General features: G+C 43.3%; 2 protein-coding genes across 2 annotated transcripts; both read right to left on the bottom strand.

The window, feature by feature from the left end:
- Nucleotides 1-4,790: 4,790 nt before the first annotated feature.
- Nucleotides 4,791-13,087, bottom strand: LOC143989780 (uncharacterized). The gene is made up of 2 exons (XM_077490051.1): nucleotides 12,953-13,087; nucleotides 4,791-6,046 (listed from the first exon to the last, which is right to left on the bottom strand). The coding sequence occupies exons 1-2, from the start codon at nucleotides 13,014-13,016 to the stop codon at nucleotides 5,076-5,078; spliced, it is 1,035 nt and encodes a 344-aa protein (XP_077346177.1). The 5' UTR covers nucleotides 13,017-13,087; the 3' UTR covers nucleotides 4,791-5,075.
- LOC143989870 (gastrula zinc finger protein XlCGF66.1-like) lies at nucleotides 13,081-16,893 on the bottom strand. Its single transcript, XM_077490147.1, has 5 exons — nucleotides 16,830-16,893; nucleotides 13,978-14,087; nucleotides 13,642-13,776; nucleotides 13,430-13,553; nucleotides 13,081-13,313 (listed from the first exon to the last, which is right to left on the bottom strand). Exons 2-5 carry the CDS (start codon nucleotides 14,071-14,073, stop codon nucleotides 13,144-13,146), a joined length of 525 nt encoding a protein of 174 aa, XP_077346273.1. The 5' UTR covers nucleotides 14,074-14,087; nucleotides 16,830-16,893; the 3' UTR covers nucleotides 13,081-13,143.
- Nucleotides 16,894-18,236: the final 1,343 nt, after the last annotated feature.

Here is an 18,236-nt window from a genome sequence, read left to right as displayed (position 1 = left end):
CCTAGAATGCCTGAAGGTGCTATTTCAAAATTAGGCCTCTGTATGTGGTCAGGCTGTGTAAAAGTCTCACACATGTGGTATCGTTATACTCAGGAGGAGTAGTAGAACGTATTTTGGGGTGTTATTTTTGCTATGTAAATGCTATGCGTTGGAAATATCTTATAAACGGACAACTTTGTGTAAAAAAAAATGCGTTTTCATTTTTTTCCACATTTTCCGAAAACTTCTGGAAAAAAATGAACCATTGAAAAGACTCATTATGCCTCATAGATTATACGTTGGGGTGTTAGCTTTCCAAAATGGGGTCATTTCCTGGACGTTTCCATTGCCCTGGTGTTCCAGGGCCTTCAAAACTGTAATAGGTGGTTGAGAAATTAAATGTGTAATTTATGCTCCTAGAATGCCTGAAGGTGCTACTTCAAAATTAGGCCTCTGTATGTGGTCAGGCTGTGTAAAAGTCTCACACATGTGGTATCGTTATACTCAGGAGGAGTAGTAGAACGTATTTTGGGGTGTTATTTTTGCTATGTAAATGCTATGCATTGGAAATATCTTATAAACGGACAACTTTGTGTAAAAAAAAATGCGTTTTCATTTTTTTCCACATTTTCCAAAAACTTTTGGAAAAAAATGAACCATTGAAAAGACTCATTATGCCTCATAGATTATACGTTGGGGTGTTAGCTTTCCAAAATGGGGTCATTTTCTGGACGTTTCCATTGCCCTGGTGTTCCAGGGCCTTCAAAACTGTAATAGGTGGTTGAGAAATGAAATGTGTAATTTATGCTCCTAGAATGCCTGAAGGTGCTACTTCAAAATTAGGCCTCTGTATGTGGTCAGGCTGTGCGAAAGTCTCACACATGTCGTATCGTTATACTCAGGAGGAGTAGGAGAATGTATTTTGGGGTGTTATTTGTGGTATGCACATTCCGTGTGGGAGAAATAAGCTATTACAATGAAAATTTTGTGGGAAAAAAAAAAAATCATAATTTTGCAAAGAATTGTGGGAAAAAATGACAACATAAAATATCTAACCATGCCTCTTACTAAATACATTGGAATGTCTACTTTCCAAAAAGGGGTCATTTGGGGGGCATTTGTACTTTCCTGGCTTGTTAGGGTCTCAAGAATGGAGATAGGCCTTAGTACATCAGATGTGATTTTTTTTTGCAAATCTTTATGATTTGCACCATAGCTTGTAGACTCTATAAATTTCACACAGATCATATAATATGCAAAAATTTGGGTTATTTTTACCAAAGATGTGTAGTAGTATAAATTGTGGCCAAATTGCTAATTTGCTAAATTTTGTCACAGAAACGAAGAAAAATTCATTTTTTTTCAAAATTTTTGGTCTTTTTTCATTTATAGCACAGAAAATAAAAAACCGAGAGGTGATCAAATACCACCAAAAGAAAGCTCTATTGGTATGAAGAAAAGGACAAAAAAATAATTTGGTTACAGTGTTGCATGACTGAGTAATTGTCATTCAAAATGTGAGAGCACTGAAAGCTGAAAATTGGTCTGGGACTGAGGGGGGTTTAAGTGCCCAGTAAGCAAGTGGTTAAAGATAGTTTTTATTTGTCTATGTTGGATATTAAATGTGGTAAACAGAGACCATTTATAATCATCCCCTGATCCATGTGGAGTTTTAACCTGTAATAGGGATTCTCTATTAATTTGAGCAACCTCTTGTAATTGATCGTCCAAGGCCGCTACTTGATATCCTTTATCTATAAATTGTTGTTTTAAGATGTTTGCCTGGGTAAAAAAAGTATTTAAATCTGTACAATTCCCACGAAGTCTAATAAATTGACTTTGTGGAACCGAACTAAGCCAAGTTCTATGATGACAGCTATCCATAGAGATGTAACTATTACGATCAGTGGATTTGAAATGTGTCTTAAATTGAAAACCATTAGATGTAATTCCTATTTCTAAATCCAGAAAATTGATTCTTTCAGTACTCATTTGATAGGTTAATACAATACCCCTATCATTAGAGTTCAAGAGTGCAAAAAACTCTGAAAGTGTTTTAGGGGTACCACTCCATAGGAGGAGGATGTCGTCTATATATCTAACCCATAGGACCAGTGATGTATTCCGTTGGGCATAGACGACATCCTCCTCCCATTTTGCCATAATGAGGTTAGCAAGACTGGGGGCAAATTTAGCCCCCATAGCGACACCCCTTTGTTGTAAATAATATTGACCATTAAACCAAAAGTAGCTATGGCCCGTCGCAAATTCCAACAATTCAATGATGTATTCACGCTGAAAAGAGGCAAGAGACTGCTCCTGATCTAAAAAATAACGTACCGCTTCTATACCTCTCCCCTGTGGTATACATGTGTATAAGGACGCGACATGCGCAGTGGCAATAATATATTGACCATGCAGATGTACGCCCTCTAATTTTCTAATAGTGTCACCAGTATCCTTTAGATAGGATGGTGTCTTTATAACCAGAGGCTGGAGATAGAAGTCGATATAGCGGCCTATGCGAGATGTTACTGAATTAATGCCACAGACTGTTGGCATCCCAGGGGGGTTGACGGGATCTTTATGAATTTTGGGCAAAAAATAAATAGTAGGTATTCGTGGGGATGTAGGGACTAAAAAAGCTCTTTCTTTATTGTTCAAAACGTTTTGTTCATGGCCCTAGTCAATAATTAACTGAGTTGCTTCTTGTAAACATTAGTAGGATTGTTGGGCAGTATCTTGTATGTGCCTGGTTCACTAAGAATCCTGAACATTTCACTTTCATATTTATCTTTATCAAGAATGACAATGCCTCCTCCCTTGTCCGCAGGACGTATAATAACTTGTTTTTGATTGCATAATGACTGCAAAGCAGCCCTAGGCAAGGGAGAAGGAAGTTGCTTCCTCACAGAGAGATTGGTCAAATCGCTGGATAGCAAGAGTGGATTATCACCGCTGGAATCTTTTTTTTATTTTTAATAAAGGAATTTTTCAAAAGTGTGTTTGTCTTATTTAACCATTTTTACACTTTCTTTGTGAAATGGTAGGGGTACTTTTGTACCCCCTTACCATTTCAAACAGGGGGGCCGGGATCCGGGGGTCCCCTTGTTAAAGGGGGCTTCCAGATTCTGATAAGCCCCCCACCGGCAGACCCCCACAAGCACCGGCCAGGGTTGTGGGGATGAGGCCCTTCTCCACATCAACATGGGGACATGGTGCTTTGAGGGGTCACAGACCTCCAAAGCACCCTCCCAATGTTGAGGGCATGTGGCCTGGTACGGTTCAGCAGGGGGGGCACTCTCTCGTCCCCCCTTTTCCTGCGGCCTGCCAGGTTGCGTGCTCGGATAAAGGGTCTGGTATGGATTTTTAGGGGGACCCCCACGTCAATTGTTTTTTAAAATTTGACACGGGGTTCCCCTAAATATCCATACCAGACCTGAAGGGCCTGGTAATTGAATTTAGGGGAACGCCCACGCTTTTTTTATCAATGAATGAATTGTCGGCTAATACAGAGAACACTCATTGAGTGTTCTCTGTATTATGGGAGCCGACAATGGAAAGTGATTTTAAAATACTTTTTTTCCTTGCAAAATGACTTTGTGCATGGACAGTTCTAAGCACAGGAAACATGCACCCCTTCACAGGCATACTACACACACCCCCAGGTACGAAAATTTAAAGGAATATTATACTTTTATTGTTTCACTTAAAAAAATCACTGCTCCTGAAAAAACTAACATTTTTAAAACTTTTTTTGCATTGATCCATGTCCCCTGGGGCAGGACCCAGGTCCCCAAACACTTTTTAGGGCAGTAACTTGCATATTAGCCTTTAAAATTAGCACTTTAGATTGTGAACGTTCGAGTCCCATAGACTTTAATAGGGTTCTAAAGTTCACACGAAGTTTAGGTCTGTTCGCAGGTTCTGGTGGGAACCGAACAGGGGGGTGTTTGGCTCATCCTTAGCGATGAGCGATTTTTATTGTGACTGCGACATTATGGCGGACACATCGGACACTTTTGGCGCAATTTTGGGACCATTCACATTTATACAGCGATCAGTGCAATTAAAAATGCATCGATTACTGTGTAAATATGACTGTCAGTGAAGGGATTAACCACTAGGTGGCGCTGTAGGGGTTAAGTGTGTCCTAGGTTGTGATTCTAACTGTGGGGGGGAGGGGCTGTGTGTGACACAACACTGATCACCGCTCCCAATTACAGGGAGCTGCGATCAGTGGCAGTGTCACTAGGCAGAACAGGGAGATGCGCGTTTACATTAGCATTTCCCCATTCTTCCTCTCCGTGAGACGATTGCGGGTATCCCCACGGACATAGAGTCCACAGGACCTGCAATCGCACTCACAAAGCTCCCGGCAGGCGCGCCTGTGCCCGCAACCATCCTCTTAAAGGGCAACTGTGATTCTAAAGTGATTCTGCCTGTACATGTCCTTCTGCCGCAGTATATCTGTGTGAGGTGGTCGAGAAGTGGTTAGTCACCATTATTCCAAAAGAGGGAAGGCACAGCACCGTATGTTCAAGCTATAGACCAATATTGTTACTGAATACGGATACAAAGTTATTTGCAAAGGTTTTGGCCACTAGGATGAAAGATCTGATGGCACAAAAATAGCACAATACCACATTATGGCCACTAGATGGAGCCAAGAAATCAGTGTATGAAATAAAATACATCCAATATTCATCACAGCCGGGTGAATATCGCTCACATTCATTCAACTATTTATTTTATTTTAATAGACCTCTAAGTGTTTGTGAAATCTTCCACCACAAAATGTACTCAGCCAATGAGAGGTAATGACTCCATTTTTTATTTTTCTCCTGCTATCAATGGCCAACATGGTACAACACTTCATCCATGTCTTTGGTGATCTCTGATCTCCTTATCAACTGTTTCTTCCATGATGAAGATCAGCCATGGAGTATATCTGAGGTGTATATCAGGGTGTGCTTCTTCCCCACATGAGAGCTGTGATGTCCAGCAACATTCATATAGAAGACATTTCCTGCACTCAAGGCACTAATACACCTCGAGGGTTGTGTGGGATCCCTGATGTACAGGAAGACAGGACTTCAGTGAGGAACAATTCCCTCACTCGGGACAGGAATATGGCTTCTGCCCGTGTGAGATCTCTGATGTCTGTAAAGATCGGACTTCTGTGAAAAACATTTCCCACACTCAGGACAGGAATACGGCTTCTCCCCTGTATGAGATCTTATATGCACATTGAGATGGGATTTAGTATGGAAACACTTCCCGCACTCAGGACAGGAATACGGCTTCTCCCCTGTATGAGATCTTATATGCACATTAAGTTTGGATTTAGCAGGGAAACACTTCCCGCACTCAGTACAGGAAAACCTCTTATCTTTTGGAAGGACAACACCATTCCTCACAGTCTGAGGTTCCTCAGGATAAGAGGAATACGATGGTCCATCTACACTGTGTGGTGCCGGATGGACATTTGAGGTAGTCGGGTTTTCTCCTAGACTATTCCTGTTATGAGAACTCTGATGTGTGAAAAGTTGTGACTTTACTACAAAGCATTTCCCACACTCAGGACAGGAATATGGCTTCTCCCTTGTGTGAGATCTCTGATGTGTGTAAAGATTGGACTTCTGTGAAAAACATTTCCCACACTCAGTACAGGAATACGGCTTCAGCCCTGTGTGAGATCTCTGATGTGTGTATAGATTGGACTTTAGTAAAAAACATTTCCCGCACTCAGGACAGGAATATGGCTTCTCTCCCGTGTGAGATCTTATATGCACATTAAGATGGAATTTAGAACTGAAACACTTCCCGCACTCAGTACAGGAAAAGCTCTTCTCTGTTGGAAGGACGGCCCTGTCCCTCACAGTCTGAGGTTCCTCAGGATAAGAGGAATACGATGGTCCATCTACACTGTGTGGTGCCGGATGGACATTTGAGGTAGTCGGGTTTTCTCCTGGACTATACTGTGTGATGTCCTCATCTTCTACTTTACAGTCTGGAGACAAAGTGAGACAATCCTCTGAGGTTTTCCTCATCTCCCGTCCATCTACTAAAATACAAATACAAAGATTATTACTAGACATGAGCTGATTGGTTCCCCTAAACCAGGACTCCGCCCACATCAGGCAGCTTTGTCTCTGAGGATCTCACAATTCCCCCCTTAAGGTAACTAGTAAATGGATCCTCTGATCTCCTACCAGATCATTTCTTTATTCATGGACCTTAGTCAGAGAGTGAGGAAACAATGAGAACTGTCTTTTATAGGAGTGACAGTGATGAGGGGATTATAGGACGAGTGTCCCCTCCCCCTCTATCACTCATTGCCATCTTCCCAACACAAGAAGTCCTGCACTTCCTTATTTAGTCCATGATTTAGTCATGAATAACAGCGGGGCTGAGCCCCACCAGAGGTCAGAGAGTGAGGATGGGGGGAGAATAACCAAGATGAAGACTGGACTGATCCTGAAGTCCCCCATCATTGGGTTATTGACTCCTCCCCCATTATCACTTTCTGTTTAAGGCTCCAAAGTCTGAGGATGTTATCACATTATTATCACCATGTAAAAGTCTGTGCTCCAATCACATCATCAGATATAAAATGTCCAGCTGGTAGGAAATGGGTGTAACAAAAGAGAATACATATTATGTGTATATATAGCAGTGGGGGGAGGGGAGAGAGCAGAAGTCAGGACTATGTAATGTACAATATATTGTAATATATCAGAATGTTTATACTGAAATATTAAAATTGTATTTTAATTATGAAAATATGCAAATCTTTGATTTGGTTGATTCACAATTTTCTAACAATAGAAACAAGAAATGTAAGTTTTTTTATCCGTGTTATTTTGAAGATGAGTGATACAAAGGATATTGCTTAAAAATATATATTTATTAACTAAAAATACAGTGCAAAATAATATCAGGTATATTTTTGTGATAAAACAAATAAATGGATATATAAATGTATGCTTCTACATATCAGAGATGGTGATGATGATAATATAATAACTTAATAACATTTCCCCTTATTCTGTTGCCCCCTCTTGCACTGCACTCTGTCCAGGCCAGTTGTAAAACCCCACCCCCCTACAAGCCCGCTTTTATCAGCTTCTAATTGAATAATTTTGAATCACCCCCCCCCCCCCCCCCACCTTCCCAGTATAAATGTAGTTCATTTCTTGGGACGGCTGGCGAGGGTTTCGGCTGATCACTCCTTGTGCAAAGTGTCACGCCTGCAACAAGTGTTTGGCACTTGTACACGGGGCACTTTGACTAGGGCACTGCTACAGAAAAGTAAGTACAGACATTATTGTTCCACTGCTATTTGGCAGGAAGTTCCTCTTAATACTCTAACCTCAGCCTTCCTTCTATTCCCCTCTCCCCACCCCCCAACATGCTCACACTAATCTATGTTATAAAGTCCTCTCTCCTCAAACTTTCATTTCTCTATTCCCCGTCTCCAGCCCCCAACCTATACATATCTCCCTCTCTTCTTCCCACTCAATATTACTCCACTTACCACCTCCTGCTCATTCTAAGCCCACACAGTATCACCACGTCCATTCCACCACAGCATCTGCCCCACTATAAATCCCATTCCAGCCTTACCACCCTCACCCTCCTACTACTCCTAATGTCTGGGGACATCGCACCAAACCCCGGCCCTCCCACACCCAATTCCCACCCCCAAAATTGTCTGTCTCCCTCCTCCAACAGTCGTAACTCCCACCTTCTCATCCCAATTCCTCTGATTCCACAAGTCTGCCCCCCTCTGCCAAGTGCCCTCTGGAATGCCCACTCGGTCTTCAACAAACTAGCTTGTCAATGACCTTTTCCTCTCCAAATCCCTTAATCTATTTGCTATAACTGAAACCTGGCTCCAGGAATCTGACACTACCTCTCCAGCTGCCCTGTCCCACAGTGGTCTCCTCTGGACTCACTCCACCAGACCCAGTGGATGAAAAGGAGGTGGCGTGGGACTTCTCCTCTCCCCACAATGCACCTTCCAGGTTCTTCCCACACCTCTTTCTCTTTCCCCCGCTCTTTCAAAGTGCACTGCATTCGTCTTTTCTCTATAGTTTGTCTGAGGGTCACAGTTATTTATCGACCTCCTGAACCAGTGTCATGCTTTCTGGATGACTTCTCTGCATGGCTACCGTACTTTCTCTCCTCTGAAGTACCTGCCATCATCCTAGGTGACTTTACCATTCCAATCAATGTTAATGCTGCAACCACTTCTCAACTACTCAAACTAACCTCCTCTATTGACTTAACACAATGGACACAAACCACCACTCACTCCAACACTAACACTCTCGACCTCGTATTCTCCCATTGCTGCACCCCCTTGCCATCTCTCTAACACCCCCTTTACTCTGTCTGATCACAACCATATCCATTTCACACTCTCCTTGTCTCCTACATCCCATGCTGCCAACCCACAACCCGCAGAAACCTTCACAACCTCAACCCTTCCCTTCTTCACTCTGCTACTGATGGCCTTTAGGACAAAATCACACCCCCTGTCCTGCCCAGACCTAACCACTTCCATCTACAACAACACACTGTAATCCTCCCTAGACGTACTCGCTCCTCTTTCTACACGTAGAACCACGCAGAACCAGGCCCCACCTGCCACAACCCTGGCAAACAGACAACACCAGAAGTCTCAAAAGATGCAGCCTTGCTCTTGAGCGAGCGTGGTGTAAATCTAAGTCCCTGCAAGACTTTACCCTCTACAAATCTGCCCTTCTCAAATACAACTCCTGCCTCCAACACCATACTCAATGTGCTCCTCTTTTTGCCCAGTTACCACAGATGAAGTTGATAAACTCCTCTCCATGGCCCACCTCACTACCTGTTCCCTGGACCCTGTCCCCTCACAATTACTGCGACCACCTTCCCACTCTATCCTCAACTCCCTAACCCACATCTTCAACCTCTCCCTCTCCTCCGGCACCTTTCCTTCCCCACTGAAACATGCACTGATTACCCCCATACTCGAAAAACCCTCACTTTACCCCACCTGTTTGAATACCTTAAGACCCATCTCCCTGCTCCCGTTTGCCTCCAAGCTCATCGAACGCCTTGTCCATGACCAAATGAGTCACTACCTCATGGACAACAACCTTCTCGACCCCCCTACAGTCCGCCCACAACATTCTACTGAAACTGCCCTACTAAAACTCACCAATGACCTACTAACTGCTAAAACCAACGGCCACTACTCCATACTCATACTTTTAGACCTCTCTGCTGCCTTTGACAGTTGACCACCTGCTCCTCCTCAGCAAATTACCCTCCTTTGGCCTCCGTGATTCTGTTTATCCTGGTTCTCCTCCTACCTATCTCAGCGCACTTTCAGTGTCACTTATAACTTCATCTCCTCCGCTCCCCTTCTTCTTTCTGTCCTTGGGCCCCTCCTATTCTCACTCTATACCTCCTTCCTTGGTCAGTTGATAACCTCCCATGGCTTCCAATACCACCTCTATGCCGACGACACCCAGATCTATCTCTCCACTCCTCACCCCCTCCATCTCCTAACACATCTTAAACTTACTGAATGACATATCAGTATGGAGGTCACACCACTTCCTCAAATTAAATCTTCCTAAAACTGAGCTTCTTATATTTCCTCCTTCACGATCACCAACCCCCCCCCCCCCGTGACTTCACCATTAATATCACCAACACAACCATTGGCCCCCCACACATGCCAGGGTCCTGGGTGTAATCATTGACTCTGACCTCTCCTTCAGCCCCCATATCCAATCACTGGCTAAATCCTGCCACCTTCACTTCCGCAACATCTCCAGAATTCCACCTTCCTGACTAATGACACCACAAAGCAACTTCTTCACTCCTTGATTATTTCCCGCCTTGACTACTGAAACTCTCTCCTTAATGGCCAACCCTTACACAGGCTCCTCCCCCCTTCAGTCTATTATGAATGCTGCTGCTAGACTAATACACCCCACTAATCGATCCGTGACTGCTGCCCCTCTCTGCCAATCTCTTCACTGGCTTCCCCTACCCCACCGTGTAAAATTCTAAATGCTATCCATAACATACAAGCCCATCCACAACATCGCTCCCATCTACATCACCAACCTCATCTGCAGATATCGCCCAAATCGTCCCCTCCGCTCCTCCCACTCTCTAGCTCCCTTGTTACCTCCTCCCATGCTCGCCTTCAAGACTTCTATAGAGCCTCTCCCATCCTCTGGAACTCCCGGCCCCAGTCTGTCCCATCAGCCCCTAACCTGTCCACCTTTAGGAGATCCCTGAAAACTCATTTATTCAGGGAAGCTTATCCCACACCAACCTAACAACTGTCCCCGAGCCACCCCCCATCAAATCATTCTCTGCAGCTATTAACTTTTGTACCACCCCCCCCCTGTAGTTGTGTTGCCCCCCCTATACATTGTAAAGCGTTGTGTAAACTGTTGGCGCTATATGAATCTTGTATAATGTATAATAATAATAATATTATTCACATTTCTATTATGCAAGTTCTTATTACAACATATCACATGTCGATACCAAAATGATACTTATGTATTTAAGACTAGTAACTTGAATGGCTTCCGTGACTTCACAGACTTATGTAAACACTCTGTTATCTTAAACTATGTGATCCTTCTCAAACAAACAGATCTCTTAACACTCTTAAATGTGCACAGACAAAATGTCATATGGTGCACGCTTGATAATTTGATCAAAGCTTCTGTTAAATTGAGAGTGAATTTATTTTAAAACACATATCACAACAAAACCATTATGCAGACTTTGGTCTTAGCTTTGTAGAGACAAACAACAAATGTGTATGTCTATTAATTGGAGCATAATGATATCATGCTGCAGGTAGACATAACACAACTCCTAATGCTAGGTCACAATATTAAATGGTTCTGTTTTGTATATGTAAAAACAATTCAATTACCAAAAAGGTATAATATGGAAAGATCAATACTTTACCAAAACTCTAAGAAGTCTGTCATCTTGAGAAGTTTCAATTGGTAAGTCCCAAGGGGACTCCTTCCAATCTCCCTACATCTCTCCATCTTTTAGGGAGCTATAGCAAGTGCTTTGGAGATCTTTCCTTCAGGCTCTATAGAGATGGAACCGTCCAGCCATCTTCCGATCTCTCTCCAATCAGCCTCCAGATCTCAGCTCTCGGATCCCTATCTGCCATGAGTAACACCTTTTATCTCGCCCTAAAAGTGGGTGAGTATTTCAGTACTTTGTAACTTGATTGTGTCAAATGACAGTGGAGCTTTCACTTCACCATAGCAACCCCGGTCAATCACATTTTGAATAATTACCAATTTCAGCCTCTTAGGGGCAGTGTTGGATCAGAAATTACTTTAAATTTGATTGACATGACCTTCTGACCTTGGCTTAGCAAAACGCTATTAATTGTGTAATGGTTGACAATCAAGTGTCACTATCCCCAGCCATTCTGGCACTTCTTAAAATACATAGGCATGAGAACATGTACCCACACAATTAGTTGTGGTGGTAAATGCCATTAAAGTGAAGTTATACTTTGAATTACAACCTCACAAGTACAGCTTCCAATACTTTCATGCCAATACAATCTTAGAACCTCACACTTGTGACTTTTACCATAATAATATATATATATGGACAGGTTTATAAATGAATAACTAACACATATATACTATAAACATATTATAAAAGAAAACATTATTATTTAAGATATACATAACACAACAGCAATTGTGAACAAGCCCTCTGGTTTCTGTGGCTCATTCTAAAAATACCAATTAGGTCTGTAATCTGTGTAAGTCTGTACCAATTCCCCTTATCTTAGTTAAATACACAAGTGTTCAAACCTTTGAATTATAACCTGGGAGATGCCCCAACCAGACTTACAGACTCTTTGTATGACATAAAATAATGTTTGTAACAATGCTTATTCATGGACCATGAACCCCTGATTCTACTCCAGAGCCAAAATGGCTCCTCTAATGTCCAATAAATATGAATATAAAAAATACAAAAAATTATACAATATACGACATTATATATATATTCTTTTAACCCCAAATGTTCTGACAATAAGATACAACAGATAGGAGTACCATATTTATCGTCATATAACATGCACCCCAAGTTTAGGAGGGAAGTTTAAAGAAAAAAAACTTACATTTAAATGCCCATCAATGCAGCCTCGTCAGTGTCATTTGCAGTCTTGCATTGCAGCCTTGTCAGTCATTTGCAGCCTTGTCAGTGTTGTTGCAGGCTTGCCATTTAAAAATGGTGCCGCTGAGATACAGAGCGGATGTCCTGTGTATCTCGGCGGCGCTCGGTAGCACTTGCCATTCTTGGCGGCTTTCGGCCACACTCGGCCATTCTCGCCGGCTTTCCGAAAGCCGCAGAGAACGGCCGAAAGCCACCAAGAACAGCCGAAAGCTGCATAGAAGCTCACAAATCGGCGGGGGGGGGGTGTCGGCATATAATATCAGAATGATGTATGTACAACATAGAGTATATAGTATAGGGGTCAGGAGTATGTAATGTACAATATAAATTATACAGTGTAAGGGTCAGGACTCATAATATTGGTATTCAGTAATCAGTGGAAGATTCAATTTTTACATGAGACAAGTTTCCACACCGCTGCCTCCCATCTCCTGAGACTGCAATAACTTGGGTAAAAAATCTATTTCTATGTCTTTTTTGAAAATGAACATTTTGTTAACAGCTGATCCCCAGAATCTCCATCAATCCAGTCTAGATCCATAAATTGTGTCGGCAGCACAAAGAAGGAAGATTATCGGAGAGAAATCCAGGAATACAGGACGGGGAACACAGCTCAGGAAAGTGACCAGGGGATTACAGGCTGATATCACCCAGCCCCCGCCCTACTCTGGACCAATCAGTGAGCAGTATGGGTGGAGGAATGTATTTAGTGTTAATGACCCACCTGTGCTGATCTCTGTAGGAGTGTCCTCCTCTATAAATGTCCCCGTTATTCCATCCTCCTCCATAGACTGCTGATCATCCCTCACATACCTCTCTTCTTCTTCTGATTTCACCTCAAATTCTTTATTGATTGGATCTCCACTCTAAACCAAGAAAATGAGAGAGAATATCATCTGTAAGATAGAAGATTTATTATTGTGACATCACATAGAAATTCCACACATTGTCTCTATAAGTGTGTTTTATAACCTCCGTCTCACCAACCTTGTGACAGTGGGGGATGGTGTGACCTTCCTGTGTGGAATCCCGGGAATACAGAGGACGGGGACATCTCTCTGGGGGGTTCCCATTACTGGATCCATCTGTAGGAAACACACACACTGACTGAATACATTGTTTCTATGTGTTTATCAGATGATGGGGGATCTAGGTGGAGCCTCCGTACTGCTCTCTCCTTTACAATAAAGTCTCCTCTTACCCGGTGATGTGAGGGGCGGCTGATTGTCCATCATGACGTCCTTGTAGAGATCCTTGTGTCCTTCTAAATACTCCCACTCCTCCATGGAGAAATAGATAGTGACATCCTGACACCTTATAGGAACCTGACACACACAATGATACAGTCACCATCCAGACACATCCCTTGTCTGTTACTGGATAATGTCCCACAATTCCCAGAATCCTCCTCACCTCTCCTGTCAGCAGCTCTATCATCTTCTTGGTGACTTCTAGAATCTTCTCCATGTTGTGTGTCTCAGGTTTTAGGGAGTCACATGGAGGCACTGTGATGGTCATATGATCACCGGACTTCACAAGAGGAAATCTCTGTATTGGGGAACCAATAGGAACATCATGTTAGAATCCCAGAATCCTCCTCACCTCTCCGGTCAGGTCTGTGTTTTATTAATAGAGATAAGAGTGATGTCATGTGACCTCCCAGAATCCTCCTCACCTCTCCGGTCAGGTCTGTGTTTTTATTAATAGAGATAAGAGTGATGTCATGTGACCTCCCAGAATCCTCCTCACCTCTCCGGTCAGCAGGTAGATGATCTCCAGGGTGAGGTTTAGTATCTTCTCAGTCATGTGACTCCGGTCCTCCTCCATCCTCATTGGTGCCGTCATATATGAAGGTTTCCCTGTAGACAGATAACAGAGAATTATCGGGATTGGTTGTACAATAATAGGATGAGGATACCAGGAGGTAATATGAAGGTCAGTATATATTTAACTAGTTGTCAACCGCCCGCCACAGTTATACAGCGGCAGGTTTGCTCCACTGCATGGATCGCCATTCCTGCACGCTGTGGGAGCGTGCCCGGGGGTCAGGTGGATTCGATCTATTCTGGCAACTCCCGATTGCCTTGTACACAGGCAGAATGTAAAGAAGGCATTTCCCGTTCTGCCTAGTGACATGTCAGAGATCTATTGCTCCTAGTGATTGGGAACACTGATGTCTGTCTTGTCACTGGTAGCCCATCCCCCCTACAGTTAGAACGCGCTGAGAGAACCCATTTAACCCCTTGATCGCTTCCTAGTGTTAGCCTCTTCCCTGCCAGTATAATTTTTACACTGATCAGTACATTTTTATAGCACTGATCAATGTAATAATGTCACTGCTCCCTAAAAAGTGTCATTTGGAGTCAGAATTGTCCGTCGCAATGTCGCAGTACTGTTAAAAATCGCAGATCGCTGTCATTAGTAGTAAAAACAATAAAAGTCCCTAAATCTATCCCCTATTTTGTAGATGCAATAACTTTTGAGCAAACCAATCAATATACGCCTGTTGTGATTTTCTTTGCCAAAAATATGTAAAAGAATACATATCGGCCTAAACTGAGGAATACATTTGTTTTTTATATATTTTTGGGATATGTATTATAGCAAAAAGTAAAAAAAGTTTTGTTTTTTTCAAAATTGTCGCTCTTTGTTTATAGCGCAAAAAATGCAGAGGTGATCAAATACCACGAAAAGAAAGCTCCATTTGTGGGGAAAAAAGGTTGTCAATTTTGTTTGGGTACAACGTCGCACGACCGTGCAATTGTTAGCTAAAGTGCCGAATCACAAAAAATGGCCTGGTCATTAAGTGGGGTAAATCCTTCCGGGGGCTGAAGTGGTGTTAAGCACTATGGTCTGCAGTGGGAAAATATTTAATCTGGACAGTTTAGTGGTCACTATGATTCTTGGGGTCCGGGAGTCTCGTAAAATTTGTCCTTCTGGATCACAAATTCCATTCTCTATGTTGGGTGTGAGATGAGGAGGAGATCCAGGAATCAGGATAAAGGTCAGGACAAGCAACAGACGAGCGCATCCAAGAGATGAAGCCGGGGTCACTACACAGAAAATCAATCCAAGGAAACAACAGGCAGGACGAGGAATAGCAAGAAGGAGCTCAGAGACAAATGAGAATATTGCTCAGCCAATGGGAGATGATCTCAGCATGACTTAAAGTGGTTCTAAAGGCTCCAGGTTTGTTACCTTCATGTATTCTATGATGATACACACATATATAGTGTGGAAACAAGAATACAATAGTGCAGCCTCGTAGGGTTGTCACCTCTTCCCATTAGAACCAAACACATATGAATTACACGGGTTCTGAGGATAATTAGATGCAGATAAGGCACTAAGTGAGTTCAGCCACAGAACCTGTGTAATCAATATGTCTTCAGTATTTATGGGATGAGGTGGCAACCCTTGTGCTGATCCCCCTGAAGGGGTTAATCTGAGGTTCTCACACTATATATGTGTGTATCATCATCTGCTGGAGATAAAAGACCTCACAGTGACTATGGAGGAAGAGGACGGACATGACGGGGGTGTGATGATTGAAGAGTGCAGAGAGAGAGCACACAGAGACAAATCACCAGGAACCCGACACGTGGGGTGTTTATTGGGGGACTCGGGGTACAGGCAGGAGGAGAATTAGTCCACAGAACAAACAATAGACACAGCAATGAAGAGTGATCCTCAGGGTGGCAATATGGGACATCAAAGGGGAGGTAGTCCACAGAGCAAACAGAAGGCACAGAAATGAAGAGTGCTCCTCAGGACAGCAATATGGGACAGCAAAGGGGCGTGATAGTCCACAGGGCAGAGCAGTGTTTGGTACAGCGGGGGTTAAAGTCCATGGCACATGGGCAGAGCAGTGTTGGCACATCAGGATAGAAAGACACAGTAGAAAGAAACATTCCTCCAGGTGGCAATGTAACCCCACACAGATAGTCCATGTAGGATGGGCCAGCAGAAATGGGGATCCCCTACTCAGGGATAGAGATCCAGGCAGACAGAGCTAAGCCCAGAACAGGGCAGAGATCCAGGCAGACAGGGGTAGGGCCTGGTAGCTGAAGCAGGGCAGGCAGGGTGAAGTCCATGGGTCCTTGGAAGGGGTTGGGAGGGTCTGACCACAGCTCAGCAGCACAGACAATACAGAACTATATGTCCAGGGTGCAGAGAGCAGCACCCAGTCCATACTGACCCATCAGACTCAGCAGTTCTAAGCACCTTCCAGTGAGGTCTGCAGCCATCAGCTCCTCTCTGTGTCCATCATGGAAGGCGACTCTCACCAGACTGACCCCCTTCTTTGTGTTGTGAATTCAGCCAGAGATCTCCCCTCAGATTCAGGTGGTGCCGAGGTGTCTGGCTCTATCCTGACACAATATACAATCATTTATGTGCTTCTTACTGAGGGAGCCTCATGTCCTCCCCCTGTGGGGACCCCGGAACTCACACTCCACATTATACCGATACACTGACTGCGTTATACATTGTATCCCGATTAGAGATTGTCCATTTTATAAAACTAAATACAAACATCTAATACTTCTGACCTTCACTAAAAGGGGGTTACTGGGTGTAAATAGAAAATACGATCTTATTACCTCCTCTGCTACTTCTTCCAGCAACGTCTTCTCTCTACTTCCTTCTGACTCCCCTCTCACCCGGAACTTCCTGTCTGTACCTGACATCACTTCCTGTCCTCCATAAAGACTTCCTGTATTCCATAGAGACTTCCTGTCTGGGTAGAAGTGAGATCACCACCTTGTGGCGATCAGAGGAACTGCAGCCCTTAGAAACGTCTGGTAGTGTGAACACGGCCTTGTGCTGTGTGTGTATGTACTGTATATCCTTATAGATGGGTCATCTCCACTCCCACCAAGGGGGATAGAAATATATTACTGCTCGGGGGGAGACATTTTGGTTCCTTTGATTTTGCAGTAAAATTGATGTCAGATTTAGTCATGTAGAACATCTGTTATATGGATACAAAGAGCCCCAGCCGAGAGTAAAAGGAAATGGCTCCTGATCCCCAGATTGGGGCAATTATGTCACCAATATAAATAGAATAAAACCCGCGCTATGTGTAATAACTAGGGATGAGCCGAACACCCCCCGGTTCGGTTCGCACCAGAACCTGCGAACGACCCCCGCGTTCGGTACGAAAGTTAGAACCCCATTGAAGTCTATAGGACTCGAACGTTCGAAATGGAAAGTGCTAATTTTAACGGCTAATATGCAAGATAGTGTCCTAAAAAGGGTTTGGGGACCTGCCTCCTGCCTCAGGGGACATGGGTCACTGCAAAAAAAAGTTTTAAAAACTGCCGTTTTGGCGGGAGCACTGATTTTAATGACGATTAAAGTGAAAAAAAAAGGTGAAATATTCCTTTAAATATGGTGCCTGGGGGGTGTCTGTAGTATACCTGTGAAGTGCCACGTGTTTCCCGTGTTTAGAACAGTCCCTGCACAAAATGACATTAAACGGAAATAACACCATTTAAAACTGCTTGCGGTTTTAATGTTATATCTGGTTCCTGCAATATGGTTGAAAATCATTGAGAAACATGGCATGGGTAGCCCTCCCTGCCCATTACCAGCCTATTTGGGTCTTGTACGCATATTAAGGGGAACCCCGTACCCATATTAAAAAAAGGAAATGCGTGTGGCCCCCAGGCCCTATATACTCAGAACAGCAGTATACAGGCGGTGCAAACAAGACAGAGACTGTGTAGGTTTGTTGTGTTAAGTTGAATCTGTTTGTCATTTTCAACCGGTACATTTTTAAAGTGTAGCTCCAGTCAAAAAAACTATTTTTAAGCTTTTTGGAAAACATAGGGAAGGGTTATCACCCCTGTATAATTTGTTTTGTCGTCCATCTTTTTTCATCTCACTTGCTGCTGTCTCCTTGCGTTTGCAAGTAGGAGATGTTTGTAAGTTGGATGTTTGAAAGTAGGGGCCTGCCCTATATTATAGCGGTATGTACTGGGTACAGAGCACGCAGACGCACGCAC

This window comes from Lithobates pipiens, unplaced genomic scaffold (assembly GCF_037356315.1).
Source record: "Lithobates pipiens isolate NorthernLeopardFrog02 unplaced genomic scaffold, aLitPip1_a1.2 Scaffold_18, whole genome shotgun sequence".
NCBI classification, from domain to species: Eukaryota; Metazoa; Chordata; class Amphibia; order Anura; family Ranidae; genus Lithobates; species Lithobates pipiens.
This window is presented reverse-complemented; position numbering and strand designations above follow the sequence as displayed.

What these genes read in the sequence shown, in the direction of transcription:
- LOC143989780 (XM_077490051.1), bottom strand. Translation starts at nt 13,016, where the DNA reads ATGGAGGAGGATGGAATAACGGGGACATTTATAGAGGAGGACACTCCT. An exon ending in TCCTACAGAGATCAGCACAG is followed by an intron (nt 6,047 to 12,952) that starts GTGGGTCATTAA and finishes TTTGTATTTTAG; the next exon opens with TAGATGGACGGGAGATGAGG.
- LOC143989870 (XM_077490147.1), bottom strand. Translation starts at nt 14,073, where the DNA reads ATGACGGCACCAATGAGGATGGAGGAGGACCGGAGTCACATGACTGAG. An exon ending in TCTACCTGCTGACCGGAGAG is followed by an intron (nt 13,777 to 13,977) that starts GTGAGGAGGATT and finishes TCCCCAATACAG; the next exon opens with AGATTTCCTCTTGTGAAGTC. An exon ending in TAGAGCTGCTGACAGGAGAG is followed by an intron (nt 13,554 to 13,641) that starts GTGAGGAGGATT and finishes TGTGTGTGTCAG; the next exon opens with GTTCCTATAAGGTGTCAGGA.